This window comes from Sminthopsis crassicaudata, chromosome 1 (genome assembly GCF_048593235.1).
Source record: "Sminthopsis crassicaudata isolate SCR6 chromosome 1, ASM4859323v1, whole genome shotgun sequence".
Taxonomy (NCBI): Eukaryota; Metazoa; Chordata; class Mammalia; order Dasyuromorphia; family Dasyuridae; genus Sminthopsis; species Sminthopsis crassicaudata.
Genome location: NC_133617.1, coordinates 511,191,426 through 511,215,600, shown reverse-complemented (window position 1 = coordinate 511,215,600; position 24,175 = coordinate 511,191,426). Strand labels below are relative to the sequence as shown.

General features: G+C 36.7%; 1 protein-coding gene across 2 annotated transcripts in view; it reads right to left on the bottom strand.

Annotated features, from left to right (window-relative positions):
• FLCN (folliculin) overlaps positions 1 to 23,824 on the bottom strand; it is a 32,501-nt gene extending 8,677 nt beyond the window's left edge. Inside the window, exons 1-12 of one of the 2 annotated variants that reach the window (XM_074281600.1) lie at positions 23,693 to 23,824; positions 19,970 to 20,125; positions 17,774 to 17,835; positions 14,867 to 14,990; positions 12,956 to 13,229; positions 11,458 to 11,604; positions 10,178 to 10,399; positions 6,312 to 6,472; positions 5,977 to 6,068; positions 3,211 to 3,401; positions 2,469 to 2,582; positions 1,491 to 1,614 (exon numbers count right to left, since the gene is read on the bottom strand). In XM_074281600.1, the coding sequence (XP_074137701.1) occupies positions 1,491 to 1,614; positions 2,469 to 2,582; positions 3,211 to 3,401; positions 5,977 to 6,068; positions 6,312 to 6,472; positions 10,178 to 10,399; positions 11,458 to 11,604; positions 12,956 to 13,204 (1,300 nt within the window). In that variant the 5' untranslated portion in view covers positions 13,205 to 13,229; positions 14,867 to 14,990; positions 17,774 to 17,835; positions 19,970 to 20,125; positions 23,693 to 23,824. The remainder of the gene's footprint in view (positions 1 to 1,490; positions 1,615 to 2,468; positions 2,583 to 3,210; positions 3,402 to 5,976; positions 6,069 to 6,311; positions 6,473 to 10,177; positions 10,400 to 11,457; positions 11,605 to 12,955; positions 13,230 to 14,866; positions 14,991 to 17,773; positions 17,836 to 19,969; positions 20,126 to 23,692) is intronic. The other variant, XM_074281599.1, reaches the window with a different exon arrangement.
• Positions 23,825 to 24,175: the final 351 nt, after the last annotated feature.

Genomic DNA, 24,175 nt, shown 5'->3' with positions numbered 1-24,175 from the left:
GTGGAGACTGGGATAATGAGTCTATTTACCACTAGCTTCAGTAATATTAATCTGTAGTGGAAACAGAACAGGTCTGTGATTTCCCCACCTTCGTTTAGCAGCTTCTACGTAGCTATGAAGGCAACAAATGGTGGGAATAATCGAAGACTGAGGCTTGGCTGGGCCTTACCAGTAAAAAAAAGTTGTATAAGAAGCAGGAATTCAAGAGAGCAGCTCAGTGTAGAAATAAAGCGGTGACAAACTAAATTCTACAGTATTATGTATTCTCAGTCAATTGTGTCAATATAAATAATATAATATGATCTAGCATATTGTTTGCAATGATCTGTGTCCTCAAATCTTTATCAATGTGCACATCACTTACAAAGATTTTACAAAGTTGAGAAACTGTTAATCACTGTGGAAGAGTGAGCTAGTATTCAAATGATTCTGTAATCTCCTAAATTTGTTTGCTCCCTCCAATAATGCTGCTCACATTCTATTCTTGCTCACTCATCCAGTGCAACTTTTGTTCATGTCCTTCCATACTTTCACAGTGGACCACTCAATGTGCTACAGAAGTCTTTCTTGATTTATTACCTAAAATCCTAAGAGAAGCAGTGGAATACTTGGGCTACATACCTGTCACCCCTTGCCCTTACCATATGACCAATCCATTTTACTTGGTTCTGAAACATGGTATGCAATAGTGTCCAAAGTGAAAATGAATATTATATAGAAGGCGATGGAGAGGTGAATGGTGAGCAGGCTAAATATATAACCAATAAGAAACTGAGAAAGGAGCAGGAGTAAAAAAGTCTTCAGCAAAAAGATTTTAGAATGCTAGAATGGTCATGAGTTAGTATCATTAGTAAAAACTGCAAGGCAAAGAAATAACCCAACAACTTCAGTATTTAATATCTTAGAAAGTACATTTCAAGATAAACTTGAATCCTTAAGGTTTCAAAAGTACGGGTAAATAACTCCGTTAGCCAATGGGAGCCCTAAGCAATAAGTATAGAAAGAAAAAAACGAAATAGAAAAAAATGAAGGTGGGTGAGAAGAAATGGAAACAGAAAAGAAATTAAAAGAGGTGTATGTGATGAAAGGTGCTACACCCATTTACACTGCCTGCAGAGGTCAGCATCTCAAAGCTGTGCTTTTTTTTTTTTTTTTTTTTTTTTTTTTTTTTTTTTTTTTGGCTGAAGCAATTGGGGTTAAGTGATTTGCTTAGGGTCACACAGCTAGGAAGCTAGGAAGTGTTAAGCAGCTGAGACCAGATCTGAACTCAGGTCCTTTTGACTCTATCCATTGCTCTACCTAGCTGCCCCATCAAAGCTGTGCTTTTTAAGAAGAGAAGTTTAGTTCCTAAAACGTGTCTCTGTAGTTTTATGTTGAAAGACCAGAAGTCAACTTCCAGATCCTTGAAATAAACATGCAAGTCCCTTACATGAGGTAAAAAAGGAAAAGATAAAGGATATCTTCATGGACTCCAAGTGACAGAAACTTACCAGAGGTCTGTATGTAGGATGGTATTTGAACATGAGGACTGAGTCCCAGAAAGTTACATCGATATGCCTCCTCATACTGGTTACTGTACGGGATAATTCGGACACAACCTACAGGCAACATGGTCTAAACATCAAACAAAAAGTTATCATGAACAAAACAGAAAAACTATGCCATCCCTTCTCATTTCCTGTTACCCAAACATTACACATACATTCAGATCTAGTTCGAGCCCCTTATCCTTTGTGAAGTCTTTCTAGAACATTGCAGCCCAAATTTCTATACCACTGTTATCATTGATTCAATTCAGCAAAAGTTCTTATATTTATACTCTTGGGTTATCTACCTTTTATGTTATTTAACTTTTCTCATATAAGTTTACTCTTTCTTTCCTGTCTTCTGACTAAATTGTCAACTCTTTGACAGTAGGGACAATGACTTCCTAAGTTTATTTGTACTCCTATAAAACTGTGACATACATACATACATACACACACACACATATGGCACTATTTAGTGTGGGCTGCTGATTTAAATAATTCTATCAGTTACCTTCTTAAAAGAAGAAATTCCCCATACCCTAATTCCTCAATAATCTCCTGAGAAAAAGATCTAAGATGAATAAACCAGTCTTGAGAAAATTGGGAATTCCAAGCAGAATGCCCAGAAAGGTTCAGGAAATTGACAAAGTGATTAAGTCTATGTTATAGTGATCAGCCTTGAAAATCTAGATTTCTTCCTCCAAAAAAATTATAACTCAAAACACTGTGGTTTCTTTGGTCTTCAATATGAGATTATAAAATACAAAAGCTTATGCCAGTCATATTAATTGCAGGGCTTTTAAAGAATATTTTCCTGGAGGCTATGTGAATCTTTTAAATTTTTTGTTTTTGTTCTTTAAATAACAGACCTAAATTCCTCTCAAAAATATGCAAGATTCTAAATAAACAGAGAAAGAAGAAATTCTGAGATGGCTTTACCCGAAGAACATCAAAAGCTGATTGGACAAGATCCATGTCTTGCCCCTTCCAGATGACCTGATTTCCCATTAGCACATGCCATGCCAACATACGAAAAGATGATGCACCTAAGACCTAAAAAAAAAAAAAAAAAAAAAAGAGTATAATGCTTACTATATAATTTCAAAATCGCTTCTCCTTCTTCATTAACTAAGCCCATTTTGGGGATCCATGGAATTTCAAATTTTTCCCTATCTGCTGAAACAGCAGCCTCAGAAAACACTTTCCACACCTCCTTTTCCATTTCAGGACTATTACAGATCTCTTCCCAAATCCAGCTAAGTTCTTTTGTTGAGTTAGCTCTGTTGGTTCCTTCTAATTTGGCACAGCAAATCCAATTGCATAAGAACGATAACTATTTGCATATGGACAGATGTCATCTATTAACAAGGGATTCTTTAAAGCTGCCTCAACTTTTCCAAGAGAAACAATCTCCTGCCTGAAGTTTTACAAGATCTTTTTTTTTTTTTTATGATCAATAACCTTTAAACATCCATCAGCATCAAAATCACCAGTATCTTCTCTATGGAGCTAAGGAGGTTTTTCTTAAACCCAGTCTCAACTTGTCTCTTAGCCACCTGTTTCTCCTATAGGAATTCTGTTTTCTGGGGAAACAATGCTGGATGCACAGGATAGAGAACTAACAACTCTCTAAGAAAAGACATGCTGTCTCAGATTTGTAATTAGGGCCCCTCCTGCCCACCTGTCTCATATGTCGAAGGGACTTGAAGATGGACAGCTTTCGAGGCAGCCAGCTGCCACAATCTGACAACAGGGAGGGAGTGGTCGGGCATTTGGGTAGCTCCCTCCCATCTGTAACTTCAGGCACTGAAAGAGTCCTTTCCTCCTCTTCGCCTTCAGAGTTGTCCCAGCCTTCTGATTCTTCCTCTAAGTCTACAAGACAGACAAGACAGCATGGGAAAAGTTGTTTCCCTGAACTGTTCAATCTATAGAGGTAATAGTCCTAAAACTTTATTTCATATTGTAAGCTACAGATTAAAATGATTACAGATCAAAAGTGTTTCCTTTTAAAACTTTTTGGTAGCTGAATTGAGACAACTGCCAGCATACAAACTGAGCTAGTAAAAAAAAAAATATTTTTTAAAAAGCAAAAAAATAAGATCCTTTGCTTTTAGATCATCTATATTTTTCACTATATTCCTCATCCAAATTGAAACCAAAAATACATTCTTTATAACAAAGAACTTCTAAAAAAGAGAAAGGAAAAAATAAGTTTGGTAAAATGAATCAACACATCAAAAAAAAAATTCAGACATTGTTTCCATACTCATGGTATCACTACACTTCTGCAAAGAATTACAAAGGAGTCTTTTCATTTCTTCTTTGGAGCCAAGCTTAGTCATTATAATTTTGCAGCATTCAGTTACAGTTATTTTACTGCTATTTCTTTTCTATTCACACTGCTGTAATTGATATGTATGTTATTTTTCTCTTTCTGTTTATTTAACTCTGTTTAACAGTTTAAGTTGTTCTATGCTTCTCTGTATTCATCATATTCATTATTTCTTATAGCACACTAATACTCCATTATACTCATGTATTATAAGTGGTTAAGCCTTTTCTCAATTCACTTCTAACTTTGTTCTCAGTTCTTTGTGACCACAAAAAGAGCTTATGTCATAAATATTCTGGTATCTATGGGGTATTTTTTTCTGTTACTGGTCTCCCTCAATATAATCTCTAGGTCAAAATCTATGAACATTTTCTTCATTTTCTTTATCTAAACTCAAAATTACTTTCTACAATGGTTGGGTTAATTCACAACTCTACCAACAATACAATAATATGTTTGTACTCTCTAACTATTATCATCTGCCAGTTTGCTAGATATGTGGTGAAACCTCAGGCTTTAACATATATTAGATTACTGACTTCATTTCCCCCTACCTCCATCCCCCAATTCTTTAGTGTCTAGTTGGCTTTATTTTAACCTACACCAAATGTTTGATGATTAATGCTTTATTACAATTAGCTCAGTAGACTTAATTATATTGTACCAAAGGAAGGAGAATGGGCTCAAATTCAGAATATATGGTATTATGTATGTAGGGAACACTATGGCAAAGAAGTCATTCACAGCAACTTGTTCTTTTTCTCCCTTCACAGAATCCTAACTCACAGAGTACAGAGTTCTATATGTAGCATTATGCTGGATAGGTCACTTAGCTGCTAGGCTGGGCTAGCTCCTAGGGTTTGTGTTGTTTGTCCTTTCCTTATAGGAGCATGGTGACACACGGGAAAGTGGTACTAAATGAAGGATTAGAGTTATCTAAGGCATAATGCTTTTACTTTTCAGGGTTCTTCTTTTTTGGGGGGGGTCCTGAGGATTCAGCTATGATTGTTTTTTATCTGTAGCATATATTGATTTTTTTGGGGAGGGGGAGAATGAGGCAGCTGAGAGTACGTGGGGAAGGGAGAAAATGCCTCGTCCACCAACTTGTTGGTCATTGACATGAGTCAATGTATAAGTATATTTAACTTTTATATCAAAAGACAGTCAATGGAGAATTGTTTACAAGTTATAATAGTCAATTATACAACTTATATAAAAAATTTTAAATCTCTAGAAAATTTAGGATATTGGTCATTGTAAATAGTGGATTGTCAAATCAAGCAAACTAAAAAAACTGTTGTGATAATAAGCCCATAACTCTTAATTCCTTGCCTTTTTTTTTTTTTTAAAAAGGTCTCTATTGTGAATGACAAATATGAACATTTCCATATACAAAGAAAAAAAAGAAAACTCTGAAATTTCAACTTTTAAGTATAATTTTAAGTATAACAAACTCAATATACTAGTTTCAAAGACTTCTACTTGTCTATGTCTCCTTCTGAACTTCCTTTAGTTCTCTTCTATATATTTCTTACATGTTTCTTTAATGCTGTTTTCTTTTTGACTACATCTTTACCAGTGGTCCTTTTATCCCTTCATAACACTATATTTCTAACTTCATTTATTCCATCAAGTTCTTTACTAGAGGCTCTTAAACTTTTCTCCCTTCTAGTTAATTTTACTCCATTTGAATTCAGTCACATTTGATTCTTTTATTTCTGACATAATATATTCCACCAAGAATCAAATAATCACCAATAGAAGACTTGGCCAACTTTCTAATAAATTAAACACTTAGTTTCAAATTTCAAATCATTAGCTCTTTATTTGGTAGGGAGTAGGAGACCTACCTACAAAAGAACAGGGAAAGAAAAGAAAGAGTCCCTCCTTTCACTCAATACTATCCACAAATGGACATATAATAGCAATAGACTTTCAACCCAGGTAGAGAAAAACATTTCCTTATGCATGCTCTAAAGAAGTAAAACTAGAAACTTAAGAAGGGTAAGATTTAATTATCCACAGAAAGTAAAATTCTCAGTATCACTGTAAGATGGATCCAAAAGTCTACCTAGAAAGTGCTCTTTCTGAAAGATAGCAACCACAAAGTCTTACCAGCAAGTTTTTCCATTTGAACCAATGTGTCTTCTGTGGGTGCTCCTTCTAGAAGTTTCTCAGTCAGTCTACTGCCACAAGCTTTCAGAAGCCTAGAGAAAACGAAAATGAGTAATTTCCACCAATCAATCCTACTTAGCTATTGTAAGGATAGTACTCAATTTAATAGATATTACAGAATCTAGCCAATGTCAAATAAGCAATGAGGCACCACATTCCTTTAATGTATCATCAAAACCAAATTTCATGATGGAAACTGACATAACACACAGAGAATAGCAGCAGTCTCATTTTTAAATGGAAGCAGTAAGGCCTTATTATCAAAGGATTATTACCAAGCAAAGGAAGTATGCAGACAAGCCCACAAATTTTCATCACTTGTCAATGATGTGAGAGAACGGGCTGCATTGCCATTGCGTTGGTGTAAGAATGGAGTAAAAGCCGTGTTCATCCTTTGGGCACGTTGTGGACAGCCATACTGTTCTGCCTCAAACACCTAAAGACAGAAAAATTCTGTTTACCAAACCAAAAATACCACTCTCTAGTCAGCTGTTTCAATTAAAATCTCTTTTATTACATGAGGCCTCCTCTGATTGGTTTTGGCTAAAGTATCACTGTTTGAACACCTATTATACTTACATAGTGAATATTATACAGCTCAGCATTTTTGTTTGTTTTTCTGATGTGTATTATTTTGCATCCTAGATCCCATCCCATACTTTCTTCTCCAATAGATTGTGACTAATATCATCCCCACTTTTTCTCTAATCTTCAGAGTCTCCTTATCTACTGATTCCTTCCTGGTAGCCAAGCAATATGCACAAATCTCTTACATCCATAAAAACAAAACGGTGATACATATGGATTACAACAATGTAAATGGAAAAAACAAGGCAGTGTCATTTGGCACAATGAATAGTGTGTTAGGCCTGGAGTCAGGAAGACTTCTCTTCCCTAATTCAAATTTGGCCTCAGATATGTTTTAGCTCTGAACATTCACTTAATCAGAGGATACGGACAGACAATTTTCAGATGATGAAATTGAAACTATTTCCACTCATATGAAAGAGTGTTACAAATCACTATTGATCAGAGAAACGCAAATTAAGACAACTCTGAGATACCACTACACATCTGTCAGATTGGTTAAGATGACAGGAACAAATAATGATGAATGTTGGAGGGGATGTGGAAAAACTGGGACACTGATGCATTGTTGGTGAAGTTGTGAAAGAATCCAACCATTCTGGAGAGCAATCTGGAATTATGCCCAAAAAGTTATCAAACTGTGCATACCCTTTGATCCAACAGTGCTACTACTGGGCTTACATCCCAAGGAAATATTAAAGAAGGGAAAGGGCCAAAATGTTTGTGGCAGCCCTTTTTGTAGTGGCTAGAAACTGGAAAATGAATGGATGTCCATCAATTGGAGAATGGCTGAATAAATTGTGGTATATGAATGTTATGGAATATTATTGTTCTATAAGAAATGACCAACAGGATGAATACAGAGAGGCTTGGAGAAACTTACATCAACTGATGCTGAGTGAAATGAGCAGAACTAGGAGATCATTATACACTTCAACAATGACACTGTATGAGGATGTATTCTGATGGAAGTGGATATCTTCAACACAGAGAAGAGCTAATCTAATTCCAACTGATCAATGATGGACAGAATCAGCTACACCCAGAAAAGGAACACTGGGAAATGAGTGCAAATTGGGAGCATTTTTTGTTTTTTTCCCTAGGTTATTTTTTTACCTTCTGAATCCAATTCTTCCTTTGCAACAACAACAACAAAATTCGGTTCTGCACATATATATTGTACCTAGGATATACTATAACATATTTAATATGTATGGGAATGCCTGCCATCTAGGGGAGAGGGTGGAGGGAAGGAGGGGAAAAATTCAGAACAGAAGGGAGAACAAGGGATAATGTTGTAAAAAATTACCTATGCATATGTACTGTCAAAAAATGTTATAATTATAAAATTAATTTAAAAAAAAAGAAAAAATTATATGCAGTATAAATTTAAAAAAAAAAAAGAAATACTGTGAAATGGAAATTATAGTTTTATATTAAATCCCTTTTTAATGTTGTGTTGTGAATGTGGAATGTTCTCTTTTGTCTTTATATATTAAAGTTCAAAATGAACAAAATGTTTTAAAAAATTATAATGACCATGTTTGGCCCCAAAGGAGAGAAATGAAAAGACCAAAAGGTGAGAAATAATGCATTCAACAACAAATTTTTTCAGTATATGTGTTAAGTTTTGTAGAGCTTTTTTCCCCTTCCTCTTCACTTATTCTTTACCATAACGGATATAAGAGGGGGTAGGGGAAGACTACAGTGGGAAATGTGAGTGATATAAGCACAAATGACAACAACAAACGTAAAAAGCAAACAAATCCTACCATTTCCAGTAGTTGTAACAGTCCATCTCTTTTCCTCTTCTCAGATTACCTCACTGAAAAAATCCATCTGTGAGTAATACCTTTCATTCTCTACATCCTTTGCAATCTGGACTAACATCAACATTCAGCTGAAACCTCTCTTCAAAGTTACCAGCTCATCTGAGTTGCTGGACCCAAAGGCTTTTCTCAGTCCTCACCCTTATTGAGCCCACTCGAGCATGACATTGCCAACCACCTTCTCCCAGATATGCCATTTTATGGTTTTCATGATAATGTTCTCTTGCTTTTCCTGTCATTCTGATTGTTTTTTTCTCACTTAACCTTCAAAATCATCATCCTTATCATACCCTTTAACTGTAGACTGACCTAAGGGTCTCTTGGTGTTCCCCTATTTCATCTTATACTCTTACTTGGTGACTTCATCAGCTTTCATGGGATCAGTGGTCATTTTCACAGTAATGACTACCAGATGTGTATATGCAGCCCTAGGCTCTTTCCTGAATTCCACTCCTACACATCAACAGAAGCTTATTGTGCATTTGGAACTGGCTGTTCCATAGGCACCTCAAATTCCACATATCCAAAACAGAATGCTACCTTTTCCCCAAACCCCACCTCTCTTCCAAATTCCCCTATTTCTGTTGAGGTTACCACCACCTCTTAGTCACTAAGTTTCACAACCTTCTTTTTCTTCTCTCTGTCTTCACTCTTCTTCACTCTCATTCATTCTACATTGCATGTACCTACTCAATTGCCAAAACTAGTTTTTTCTCCATGTATCTTTTTCATATATTCCCTTTCCATTCACACAGCTAATTAGCTAAGTCCAATAATAATAATAATAAAGAGTACTATTTGATGTTCCTGCCTCATGTCTTTCCTACTCCAATCCATGTTTCCACAAAGCTACTACAGGGATTTTCCTAAAGTTCAAGTCTGATCATGTTTTCTTGTTGTATAGTCATTTCAGTCCTTTCTGATTCTTGTGTGACTTTGTTTAGTTTTTTTTTTCAGCAGACATACTGGAGAGGTTGGCCATTTCCTTCTCCAGCTCACTTTATAGAAGAGGAAATGGAAGCAAACAGGGTTAAGTGAATGCCCAGGGTCACACAGTTAGTGCCTGAGGCTGAGATTTGAAATCAGGAAGTTGATGCTCCCTGATTCCAAGCCCAGCACTCCATCTCCTGAACCACCTAACTGTTCCTGACCATGTTGTTTCTACTCAACAAGCTCCCTACTGCCACTATGATCAATATGAACTTCACTTGCCTCTAAAAGGCCTTTCTGGATCCTTGGCTGCCAGTGCTTCCCACCAAAGGCATCATATATATATATTTTTAAATAAAGTTCTACATGTGTATGCTATCCCCTTTGACATAATATGATAATAATATCTCCTAGAGGAGATAGATTTCATTTTTGATTTTATATCCCCAGAGGCCAGTACTATGCCTGACACAGAAGGTGTTTTAGCAAATATTTGAATATTGTTCTGTATCCACAAATAAGGCCTAACACAGTTGTTATATTAAAATATTTGACATATTTATTAGTCAAAGGAAAAAGAGGTAATGAGAAAGCTACTTAGTTTTCCCCAAAGTAACAGAAACCAAATACAAGCTCCATTAAAGCAAGATAGAGAACTGATATGTTCTTCTATGAATAATAAGAACTTCTGCAGCTACCTGAGAAAGAAAGCATTTTTTAATGTCTCTCATATATCACCATTAGCATTGGTGTTTTGACTTGAAACAGCATCCATCCCCATTTCTCTAACCCACCTTCAATGCTTTGCCTTGAAGTTCATCAATGATCCCTCGAATCTTCTCCAGCAGGAAGGGCCAGGAATTGATAAGATAAATCCGATCCATCATGATAGCAATGATACTATACCAGCGCTGGAAACCCCGGGCCAGACTGTCTTTGATGAAAAAAGTGTGGCTGAACACAAAGCCATGTTGTTCATCTCCAAAGAAAATGGGACCTTCCCGACCAGGACAGACCTGATGGACACAACAACTATGTTTAAGTCAGTTAATCCTCTTCTTGGTTTAAAATATAAAAAATAATAAAAGATTGCATTTCACCTTGCAAATTCTATTGGCTGAAGATCCTTCTAGCAATTCTACAAATTTTCTTTTTAATAGGGGAGGGGAACTTCCAGCCCTCAGGGCAGAAGGCCCTAAGGCCCTTGAATCATTTGCATAATAAATCGCTGCCAAGCAAGAGTTGAAGGCTAGATAGAATAATTTCCAATTACATCACAGTACTAAAATTATTACTTATAATTATGACCAAATCATTAAGAAGTTAAATTGTTCCATGTAGTTTAAGAAAACTTTTTTATATACTTAAAAACAGCAAGCACTAAAAATCTGAAAATTAAACTTATCCAGAATGACTTATTTCCACAGTCAAGATATTAGTTACTATACTCACTTCACAGCTCTTATAGGGCTAAGATGATAGGAAAAGATAATGACAGATGTTGAAGAGGATGTGGGAAAACTTGGACGTGAATGCACTGTTGGTGGAATCATGAATTATCCAACCATTCTGGAGAGCAATTTGGAACTGTGCCCAAAGGGACATCAAACTGTGCATACCCTTTGATCCAGCAGTGTTTCTACTGGGTCTATATCCCAAAGAGCTCATAAAGGAGGGAAAGGGACCCACATGTGCAAAAATGTTTGTGGCAGCCTTTTTTGTAGGGGCAAAAAACTGGAAACTGAGTGGATGCCCATCAGTTGGAGAATGGCTGAATAAGTTATGGTACACAGCAACAGATTATGTGATGATCAACTGTGATGGACTTGACTCTTTTCAATAATGAGGTGATTCAAGGCAATTACAATAGACTTGTGATGGAGAGAACCATCTGCATCCAAGTAACTACAGAAGCTGAATGTGGATTAAAGCATAGTATTTTCACCTTTTTTTTGATTGTTATTTGTTTACTTGGGGAGGTTTTTTTGTTTGTGTTTTTTCCTTTTCTTTCATCTTTTGATCTGATTTTTGAAATTCCTCAAAAGGTTTTTCTTTTTAGGCAAAGTTGTCTTACCTCACAACTCAAGCTTCGAACACAGGCTTGGCGAACAATACTGAAGAGCTGTGGATGATTTGGGTGCTGATGACTAACATATTTTATCGCCGTTTCTTTGTCATGGCTGATGTACCCAGGATGTCCTGCTGCAAGTGATCGACAGCCCTACCCCAAACAAGGGAAAGAAAAGGTAGAATTGATCAGAAACAAGAATAAAATCATTCCTTTTCCCACACATACAAATTATAATAATTTGTCCAAATTTTCCATAACACTAACTACTTATTTCAAGGACCATTTATTTAGGCATTAAATTAAATTCACAGATGCTTCTTTTATATAATTCTATTTCATGAATGGGGTATAAAAAAGGAGACATTAAGAACACAGGGACTTTCAAAATTAATGATGGAATGAATGGTATTAATCTGAATAATTTACAAGTATTTGTTGTAATTTGAATCTTAGATAAGTGATTCTCAAGCTATTTGGCTTCCATAAGCTGCCTATTATGAAGGAACTAATAGTAGAATGTGAAGGAAAAAACTATAGATCTAGAAATTCTTGATCTTTGTATATTATATAGTAATGACCATAAGTCAAGTCCAACATATATATGGTCAGTGAAGTTTATGGGGTGTTTGTTGTTATTAGTTTCCTGTTCCCAAATAAAGTTCTCATAGAATCCAACAACAAAGAAAGTTTCTAGTCAACAGAGGCAAAAAACACAAGGAAAAAACAAACACAAAGTGGAGGGCAAATAGAGGAACAGATAAGGACTGGGAAACTATTAAAACAAAATAAAACAGAAAATATTCTGCAAGTTAAAAACCTGTGGGTTAACTTGTTTATTGGAGAAAAGTAGATACAGAAACAACATCTGATTTAAGGGAAATAACAAGGGAGCAAAAAAGAAGACATAAAATTTGTCAAGAAATATTGACCATATCTGATTTTCCTCATACACCAAGACAAATATGTAAATAAGTTTAGAAGCATTTCCCATCTATGTCACTTTGCTTGCTGTCTAGGGATGGTCAGGAATAAAACAGAAAAAATTTGAAACACAAAATCTAACAGAAATGGATGTTGAAAACTATCTTTTCATGTATTTGGAAAAATCAAATACTATTGAGGAAAAAAAATACTGACCATAGAGATCAATTTTCAAAAAATTTATGAGTATTTCTAATAATACAAAATTGGAAGGGTAACATCAACCATAATCACTTCTTATTAATTGATGGGGGTAGTTTTTGAGATGCATCTACTGTGTCAAAACAAAATACTAACAAAAGTTTAAAATGTATGAGTCCTTCAGAAGTATCTAATTTACAAGACTTCTAGAATAATTTTTTGTCTAAATAGTGCAGAATGATCTTACTTAGTACATAATTTTTTAAGTTGGTAACTGACTAGTTTACTGTTTAGATAACAGAAATGGGATAGGGTATAACTTAGAATGCTACAAACATGCAGAGGGTAGAACTTTTCTAAGAATCCAGGGACAACCCACCTCACACATGTCTGATTTCTTTGGGCCTGGGCTGCTGGATTCAGCACTGGCCCCTTCTGCTGGGCTATGAGAGCGAATTCGACTGCTCATTTGGATGCCACCTTCTTCTTCTTCAGCCTGTTCTCCCTGTCCAGGGCTATCTCCATTTCCAGCCCCCTGGGGAAGAGGAGAATGTAGAACTTCTGTACAGAAGAGGGTTCGAGGGCCATGGAGCTCACAAAAATGACAGAGAGCAACAATAGCATTCATGGTGTCACTCAAACTGGCAACTATCCTACAAACCAGAAGGGAGAGGAAAAAATGTACCATCAGATTACCAGTATTCATTCAATTAATATTTCCTGAGTACTTAATTAATGAAAATAACTGACATATATATGGCGCTCTAAATATTGCAAAGAACTCTATACACATTATGTTATTTAATCCTAAAAATAAGCACTGTCTCCCAAGTATTATTTGTCTTAAGTCAGTCTTAGTATGAATTCAATGCAGGGAGCTGTTGGTGAGAAACTTCTATCAATGCATCTTCTCTGAAATTTTAAGAGTCTTGAAAATTTGTACTAGGAACTAAGACAATTAGGGAATTGCCTGGTTCACACAGAGGGATCTAGAATCCAGGACATATTTCCAGGAGAGATAAATTGCTCAAGGAATATAAACTTTTAAATTTTTCTATGGTTTGTAGAAAAGATGGGAGAACAGTCCTATCTGCCTTAAAAATAAACAAATAAAACCCAAACTAACAAATTTGGCCTCTGTGTTTCTGTTTGCAGAATGTCTGTTAAAGAGATTAACTATTTCAAGATTTCAGGAAAGAGCTCCTGAAATGGGGTAATTCCAGGAATTTTCCCCTTCTGAAATATCTTCGTAAGTTCTAACGTACCATTACCCTTTGTTAACTCCTCTCCCATAAAGAGGAGGGTACACATCCTTTACTCACTGTAATGCCCAAATAAATGCCCTTAATTGATTTGGAGAGGGTTCAAACCTGAATTCTTTCAGAGGGTACCACAACCCATGCCTAGGTACCCCAACATTTTAGTGTATCCCCAATATTTTTGGCACCTCTCCAACTCAACGCAAACTCACTTCCTTACCGCTGGCACCTCTTAGTAGGTGTTCTTAACTGGGGAAAGTTTGGGGTCCTTGGGTCCCCTCTTAAGGGCTCCCACACCCCCAGTTCAATTCTGGGCCCTGGTGCTACACCCTTTGGGTCCCCCCTGCCCTATCCTGGTTCTGAGCCCCAGTGCCCTGACCCAACAAATTCTTTCTAGACAGATAAGAGACTTTGTTTGAGAACCTTAAATTCTCTCTTCTCCTCACAGGACTCCCTGTATAGACATGGTTTGGCTTAACAGAAATCCAGGTACCAGCCAGCCTAACCCTCAGCAGGTTCCACCCAATCTATCCTTAGTAAGTCCATCTTTTATTTTTTACTTGAAAAAAAAATGGCAACCAAGTCTTTTGCAATCTGTTAACAGAGTTTGGACATAGTTATAGCCCCACTTTTATGTTTAGGCCCTGTTTTCTATAAAAGGATAATGACTGAATCCACTTCCCAGGGTTCTTCTGGAGGATCACATGACAGAATCAGGCTCTGAGCATTTGTGGCCAAGACCCTGATTAGAAGAGACTCTTATGTCATCAGGAGAAGCTGGTATGAAGATGAGGAGTCTGATTTTGTCCACCACCCCCACTTTACAGATGAGGAAGCTAATGAGGGAGCAGGACAAGATGGAATCAATATATGAACACAGGAAGAATTCACTGATAAGAAGAATGATTCTACTTCCTCTTAGACTGAAAGGAAGGAGAGTAGAAAAAGAAAGAGAAGGTCCTCTCTAGAAAGGAATCTGATAAAATTCCTCCTGGAATCTTTCTTCGGCTCAGTAAGATATAAACACCCACCTCTCTTGTCACCAGAACAGAACTTTTGGCTCCACATAAGTCAAAGTGCACAGATTCAGTTCATTTCCACATGATCCTACATTGGCAAATGCACATGCTGTTTAGTGGTAAGATGCTCCATATCCTAGAGATAAGTTAAAAAAAAAATCTGAATTAATTCCCAAATTAAAAATCTCAAAGCATAAAGACGAGCAGATTGGTTCCAAAGGACTACAGATTAAAATGGACAGAGAAAGATGCATGATAATGCATAGTATGAGGCTGACTCTTCATCCAACTTATTTGTTCCATTTTTTAATATGCAGAAAATGGTTAATGGATTAGGACCTATAAGCAAGCATTCTCAAATGGTTCCTCTTATTCTATGATAGTTAAAAGAGAAGCAAAAGAATATTCTTCTTTCTGCCTCCTTTTCCCTGAAATATAAGCGCTACTTGAGCACCATTTATTATTTTTTAAAATTTTATTTTATTATAGCTTTTTATTTACAAAACATATGCATGGGTAATCTTTCAACATTGATCCTTGCAAAACCTTCTGTTCCAAATGTTCCCCTTCTTCCCCGCACTCTCTCCCCTAGATGGCAGATAGTCCAATAAATGTCAAATACAATATATGTATACATATTTATACAGTTATCTTGCTGCACATTAAAAATCGGATCTAGAAAGAAAGAAAAAAAAAGTTGAAAAGGAAAACAAAAATGCAAGCAAACAAGAGAAAAAGTGAAAATGCTATGTTGTGGTCCACACTCTCAGGTCCCATAGTCCTCTCTGTGGATGCAGAAGGCTTTCTTCATTACAGAACAATTGGAACTGGTCTGAACCCTCTCATTGTTGAAGAGATCCACATGGCATCAAAATTGATCATCATATAGTCTTGTTGTTGCCATGTATAATGATTTCCTGGTTCTGCTCATTTCATTTAACATCAGTTCATGTAAGTCTCTCCAGGCCTTTCTGAAATTATCCTGTTAATCTTTTCTTACATAACAATAATATTCCATAACATTCATATGCCATAATTTATTCAGCCGTTCTCTAATCCATGGGTATCCATTCAGTTTCCAGTTTCTTGCCACTACAAAAGGGCTGCCACAAACATTTTTGCGTATGTGTGTCCGTTTCCCTTTTTAAAGATCTCTTTGGGATATAAGCCCAGTAGTAACATTGGGAGGTCAAAGGGTATGCACAATTAGATAACTTTTTGAACATAGTTACAAATGAGCACCATTTATTTACATTGCTTTATGAACAACCTCCTGAAGAAAACAAAAGTCATAAATTGTTCCAAAGGGGAAGTTTGCCATTTGGGCAGCATTGTCAAAACTGCCCAAAACCATTTCCTTGTTTCAAAGTCAAAACAAACTAGCCCACCCTAATGTTTAAGACAACAATATTAACCAATAATATTAGCTAACATCTAATAGCATCTTAAGGTTTGCAAAGCACTTTACTGACATCATCATATCTGATTCTCATAGGATCTCTGAGTAGGTACTACTATTATCCCCATTTTATAAATGAGGAAAACTGAGGCAGAGATTAAATAACTTGCCCAGAATCATATTATCCGAGGCTGGACTTGAAATAAGATCTTCTGGACTCTTAACCTCAGCTCTCTATCCACTGTACTATCCAGGTGTCTAAATAAAGGTCACTCTACCAGGACAGGGCCAGTAGTGTGAAATGAACCCAGAGAAACGATCTGGTCACTAACACTTGTTTCAGCCATTTTCCATATACATTCACCACCTAAATCTTGCAAGACTTATTTATTACAATGCAATTGCTCTGTGATCAGATTATACTACTGGTAATACAAAGTATGTGCATTTTTCTCCTTTCATTTTCTTATTTCTACCTGAAGTTAAGTGGAGAAACAAAAATTTTTCTCTTGGATTTTTCAAAAAAAAAGAGAGACTACATCTGCAAAGATTACCAAGGTGGCCATGACCAGCTTCGTAAATGGTATAAATGAAATGTATTGCAGATATTTCTAGAATGACAAACTGAATCTTAACAGAATATTTAGTCTAACAAACTCACTGCAGAAATGAGTAACTAAAACTCAGAAAAAGAAAATTTCCACAGTTCTCTGTTTTTCAGTGAGCTGTGGTGGATCTGGGAAGTATTCAGTCCCTGGATATGACAGGCTAATCAAAAAAACACAGTTACCTAAAAACAGTGTGTTTATTTCATGATCAACTTAACTGGCTGCCGAAGTACAGTCCTTGACAGGCTCTTATTATCCACTCTTGAAACATTCCTGGTACCCCCTTCCTACACATGTGTGTGCATACAAGTAAACTTACATGTACATACACATACACTCTTTGAGATGCATAGTGGACACTATGTATGAAACACTGCTATAACTAGCAAGCCAAAGAATCTTGTTACAATAGTAAGGATTCAGACCCCCAAATTGTGAAAAGGAAATGGAAGACTTTGTGTTTTAATATCTTTTAGAAAAATTAAGTCTCTGGGAATCCAGCTCAATTTGAGCATGAATTGCTGTGGATTATCAAGTAATTAGCAATTTTCAAGTTTGTAACATCATCTTTTTACTTCCAACCTCTCTCTCCCATTAAATATTTTCTCACCTTCCTTTCCTCCTCTCTAAAAATTAAAGTCTTTGCGCTACCTTGTCTAAAGAAAATCTGTCATGGGGGCAGCTAAGTGGCGGAGTGGATAGAGCACCAGCCCTGAAGTCAGGAACACCTGAGTTCCAATGTGATCCTTAACACTTCCTAGCTGTGTGAGCCTGGGTAAGTCACTTAATCCTTAGCCTCAGCAAAAAACAAAACAAAACAAAACAAAACAAAAAAAAACAAACCACAAACCTGTCATGTAAAAACTACCATATAAATAAATGTGAAGAGCATAAGACTAATAGTTAGGATACCTGAATTTATTCCTGATTCTTCCATTAACTTCCCTTAGGCCTCCTTCACTTTTTTTTTAAATCTATAAAATAAGAAATAGAGTCCATGTCCAAACAAAAGATAAAAAGGATCCAGGAGATAAAATGGACAATTTTGATTATATATAATTAAAAAGATTTTGTACAAACAAAACCAATGCAGCTAAAATTAGAGGGGAAGCAGGTAAATGAGGAAGAGGGAATATTTGCAACAACTTTTTCCAATAAAGATCTAATTTCTAAAATATGTAGGGAAATCTTCTAAATTAAAAGAACAAAAGCCATTCCCCAAATTATAAATGGTCAAACTATGTGAATGAGCATTTTTCAGAAAAAGAAATCTAAGCTTTCAATAGCATATGACAAAAATATTCCTAATCACTAATAATTAGGGAAACGATTTTAAAACATCTCATACCCAACAGTTTGTCAAAGTTGACCAAACAGGAAAATGAAAAATGATAAAGGGGATTGTGGTAAAATAGGTATATTTTTGCATTGTTGATGAAACTGTAAACTACTCCTATCATTCTGGAAAGGAATATAGAACTATGCTTGTCATTAACTGTATATGCACTTCAACCCAGAAATATCAATATTGGATATAGACCCCAAAGACTTCCAGTTCTTTACTGTGGCAAGCAACTGGAAACTATGTGCATGCCTATCAATTAGGGAATGGATGAAGAAGTTATGGTACATGAATGTGATGGAAAACTACCGAGCTAAAAGAAAGGATGGAGGGAATGGAACCTGGGACGCCTTTAGTCCAATCTTTCATTTCACTGATAAAGAATTTACCATTAAAACCTCTGACAAGAATAAAGTAGAATGACAGACTAAAAATGACAGCACAAAAATGACTAAGAGGAAGCTGAAAAATAAGATATCTAAGAAATTAAATGAATTAAAGTCACCTAACCCAAATGAACTACATACTCGGGTCCTAGAAGAACTGGCTATGTGATTATACAAAAACTATTAGTGATATTTGGAAGATCACAGATGATAGAGGTACCACAAGATTGGAGATGGGCCAAATTTTGTTTTGGTTTTAAAAGGGGGGGAGGGGAAGATATGAATCTGAAAACCACAGACCAGTGAGTTTGACTTCAATTGATAGGAAAATTATTGAAAGAAACATTAAAGAATTAATTGGTGAATATCTAAAAAAGGGAAACAGATTACAAAAAACCCACATGACTTCTTCAAAAACAAACTAAACTCATTTTTTTTTTGACATTTTTGATTACTGAACTAGTAGATGAGGGGAATACCATAGACATAGTTTAGATTTTTCGCAAAGATTTTGAAAAAGTATTTCATATTATTTTATGCTAAAGAAGAGACAGAGTTTTAAATATTAAACATTAATATAATTTATATAATTTGATGGATTCAGAAATGGTCAGCTAGGTAGACTTAAAGAACAGTCGTTTAAGATTCACTGTCAGTGCCCCAAGAGGTCTCCAGTACAATATTTCAGGTATTTGTGTTTGTTGGCTTCGTTATTTAATATTTTTGTGCACTATTTCATTAAAGGTATATGTGCATCAAATTTGCAGATTTGTAGCTAACACAATGGATGACGGAAGTTAGGGTCCAAAAGGATCCCAATAAGCTAGGACTTCAAGCTGGATTTCCCTTTAGCTACCAAAAAAAAAAAAAATCTAGAAATAAAAGAGGGAAGAAACATGGAGATCTGGAATTTTTGGTAAATTGAAAACTTAAAATGAGACAGCAGAGTAATGTGGCAGCTCAAAATGCTAATGTAATCTTGGAATTCATTAGGAGGCCCATAACTTCTAAGAAGAGAAAGGAGTTATCTAATTATACTTTGTTCTAGTCAGACCTCATCTGGAGTACTGAGTTCAATTCGGAACACCATAGTTTAAGAACACTGATAGCTTGGGCAAGAACAGTCACAGGAGGGCAATCAAAATGATGAAGGGCCTTGAGTTCATAACATACAAGTACTGCTTGAGGGAAATGCATATGTTTGGTCTAGAAAAAAGATTCAGGGGTGAGATGATAACTGGATTTAAGTATCCAGAAGACTGTTATGTGGAAGAGAAATCAGAATTGTTCTGTTTGGCTCCAGAAGGCAAATTAAATTAAAGCTAAAGTCAGGAAAAAAATTCCTAACAATTAGAGCTGTCCAAAAATTAAAGCACTTACTTTGACAAGAGGAGGAGTCCCCCCTTCTTGGAGGCCTTCAAGCAGAGGCTGGACGACCACTTGTCATGTATGTTATCCCAGAGTTTCCTTCATGTGTGGAAGGGAGCAGCAGCAGATGGAAGCAGAGGGCTTTTCTGAGTCTCAAGTTCTGTGATTCTGCAAAAGGAAATTTTGGAATATTACATATTTCAAGGCAACAAGAAAAAGCATGGTAACAAAGATTAACTTATTCAACGAAAAAAAATTTTATAGCAAAAAATGTGAGCTTTAGAATACAAAATTTCCAAATATTCAGATTGAGAAAACCAGAGATGGGTAAGAACTTTTGCAACTCTGAGGCAACAATAGAAAACTAGAATGATGAAGCAATTTGAAGAAAATAAATGATCAAGTTCATATCTCCTAATTGGCCGGGGGTGGGGGATAAGGGAGAGAGACTACTCTTTTCAAAATCTACTGTCTTCAAGAGGTTAGGAAAGAGTAAAGAAACTACATGAGGTTTTTATCTGTTTAGTTTCATTTAAGTTATTTTTTAAAAGGTGGGGGAGGAGAAACAGTTTTATCTTCTATAAGAAGGTTTTTCCAAAATCATTTTTAGTACTGTTATCTTCCCTCTGTGACTCCCTCCAATGGATCCTGTATATATCTGGTTGGTATATAGTCATTTTCACATTGTTTCACACATTTGAGTGTGGACTTGATAATAAAGACTGCATCCAAAGTACTTAGTACAGTGCCTAGCACAACGTGTGCACTCAAAAAATGCTTGTTACATTATTTCACACAAGTTAGGTGCATCAAAAAAAGAAATGTAAAATCTAGAGATGAAGGTGGGAGGAATGGATATCTCTTGAGCATCACTATTATCTGATCAAGGGAAAGAAAAATTGAACATATACAGAATAAAAATCAACAGGTAAAATGGGTTAGGGGAAGGATTATGAGGGAGGACAAAATTGGGAAGAGAAAAATTTCAACCTGAAGTATTGTTGAACATAAAGTGAGGATTAAAAAGGAAGAATGGAAGATCATGGTCCAGTAACCTGTTCTGGGCAGACTAAAGAGGAAAGGCAAGAACAGTAGGATAAGACAATTCCAAATATAGACTTATGGATAACCCATTCCCTTTCTCTTTTAAAGAAAGGGGTGAGTGAGTGATAAAGAGAAGATAAATTACAATAGGAATATGATGAAGCAAAAAACCACAACTAATAATTATAACCATATAATGAATGAGATTAACTTGTTCACAGCAGAGAGATGGAATGGAATGGAATAGAAAGTAGAATTCCCCCAATACAGTTTAAAGTTAAAACAATTGTTTGCAAAAACTGAGAAATATGACATCCTTTCAAACTCCTATACAACAAATATGGTACTGATATCTAAAGCAAGGAGAAAGAAAGCAGAGAAAACTAGCACTATCTCTTAGTGAACAGTAATATAAAAATATTAAATAAAATATTAGCAAAGAAGTTATGGGGGCAGCTAAGTGGTATAGTAGATAGTGCACCATCCCTGAAGTCAGTATGACCTGAGTTCAAATCTGGTCTTAGACACTTAATACTTCCTAGCTGTGTGACCCTGGGCAAGTCATTTAGCCCCAATTGCCTCAAAAAATAATAATTAATAACAATAGGCTCTTATATATGAAAAGGCAGTTAACTAATTAAAAAAAAAGCAAGCAAAAAACCCTATATGAAAACAGACTCCAAATAACTAATATAAGAAATATAAAGTTGTATCTGACTCATTAATTGAATCGGCAAAGATTGCAAAGGACAACAGCAAATATTGGTGGATCAAGGAAGATAGGTACACTAAAACTGTTGGTTGCAACTGTCAACAGGTACAGGCATTTTTGGAACACAATAAGCAATTATAATTTAAAAAATTATTGAACCATACATGCCCTTTAGCATATCTATGTCACTATTTGCCATAGACCCAAAAGAGTTCAAAAACAGAAAGGTCTAATACATTAAAAAAATCTTTTTTTTTTTTTTTTTTTTTTTTTTAAAGCATAACTGCATTTGTTGGAAAATGGAAAAAAAAAAAAAGATAATAAATTTTTTACCCATCAATTTAGGAATAGCTGAACAAATTATGGTGTACGAATATAACTGAATCTTTATTATACTGTAAGAAATGATGAATATCATTCCCAAATTCAGAGATTTGGGGAAATTTATAGGACTGAATATATTACTAAATGAGAACCAGGAAAATTTGCATAAAACTTTTGATATTGTAAAGGAAAACAACTCTGAAAGACTTCAGAACTGACCAACACAATAACCAATGACAACAGAGAACCAGTGACCATGCTATCAGAATGGTAAAGTACATTTTCAGACACAGTATGTAGATTTATTTTACTTGGCATTACACATTTCTGACAAGGGAGGGCTTCACCCTGTAAAAGTGAGAGGACTCAACGGATAGTGACAAAGATGCAGAAAGAAAGAGTAGCAATATTCTTTTTTAAGACATAGAAGAGTTCAGATGAGGACAGATATGACAGTCGTTACTATTCTATAAAATTAAAATACATAAAAAACTATCCATTAACATGACTAATATGGAAATGTTTTGCAAGATTGCCTATGTATAACTCATATAAAAGTGCTTACCTCTCAGGGAAAGAGAGAAAGGGAATATGAAATTCAAAACTTAAAAAAATGTTAAAAATTTTTACATGTAACTGGGGAAAATAATATATTATTCTTTTAAAAACAATATCAAAAAGTCTTCATAACAGACGTTCCCAGTTTCCTGTGCAATCTTTTTTTTTTTTTTTTTAATGATATGCGTCTGTTAAATGATATGTGTTTATAATTTTTTTCTAATTGCCTGAGAAAGAACTGGAGGATGGAGCACCAGATATTCCCACTCCCCCCTCGTCCCTCGGAGGTGAGAGATTTCTGGCTTCGAAGGCCGAGACTGCAATGGTTCTCCCCGCTCTCCCGCAAACCCAAGTCCGTATCCCGCTGCCCCCACATCCGTCCGTACCCCCACGTCTTATCAGTGCTCTGTTCCTTTCTTCCTTCTAGTTCCGGAACACTTCCCAAGCTCGGACTCCCTCATACTCGCTCTCTCTCCCTTTAGTTAAGCCCTCACCTATCAGTGCCCACAGTGCAGTCCCACACTCCTCAGCACCAACACGGATTCTCTTGGGGAAGACTGGTACAAAGCGGATGCCCCCAAATGAAGCTCCTCAGACCCTCACACCTCCGGGAGCTGTGGCTCCCCAACCCGGTGACCCTTGCCTACAGTCGCCCCTCCATCCAATGACACTTCCCCTGTCCACCTCCTACCGATGACCCCTAACCTCAGTCGCCATCCAATGACCCCAGCCTTCTCGGTCCCCAAAGAACCCTCCCCTAGTTCCCTCCCACCCAGTGATCCTTGACCTCGGTCGCCCTCATCCGATGACCCTTGCCCCGGGTTATTCCCATTCTACGACCCTCCCTAGTCTTCCTCCATTCTAATAACCTTCCCCATTAACCAGTCACAAGCACACACGCTCAAACACGCCCACCCGAACCTGCACTCCAGCACTGCCCCCGGGTCTGGCCTCCAGGCCCTAGCAGCCGGAGGACCGGCTCGGCCCCGCCTAGGCCCCCCCGCCCGCCCCTTCACCCTCCCTCCGCCCCCCCGCACACTCGCGCTCTTCCTTTCCCGAGCAAAGATTGCCCCTGCCCGCGACCCCGCAGCGCTCACCTCCGGCCCCAACAGCAGCTGTGCCGGGGGAGCCCGGGCCAGGAGCGCCTGACACGGGCGAGGCATACCATTCGCCAAGCCGTGGGCATAGGGAGAGACGGCTCATCGAGGGAAGAGAACTTGCCCTCCAAAAGAAATCTCACCACGCAGAGACAGCCAGTTCCCTACTATAAATATTATAAAACCTGAAAATCAAGAGATCTGGCGGAAGCAAATTTTGGCTGTCTCTCCATCTTCCTCGCCTCTGAGCACTTCCCCCCAAGAAAATGTTAAAATGGTTCAGGCCACCCATTCCTGGCGAAAATAGCAAGAAGAAACCGTTTAGAGTCCTAGGGGAGTCCGGACTTCAAGAAGAAAAAAAGGGGAGGAATAGCCAAAAATTACCAGAGCGTTCATAGCTCTAGTCCGCTTTTGAAAAGAAAGGAAAAGAAGGAACACGTCTGTAACTGCGACGTGCACTCGCACTTTTTCTGCCTGTGGAGT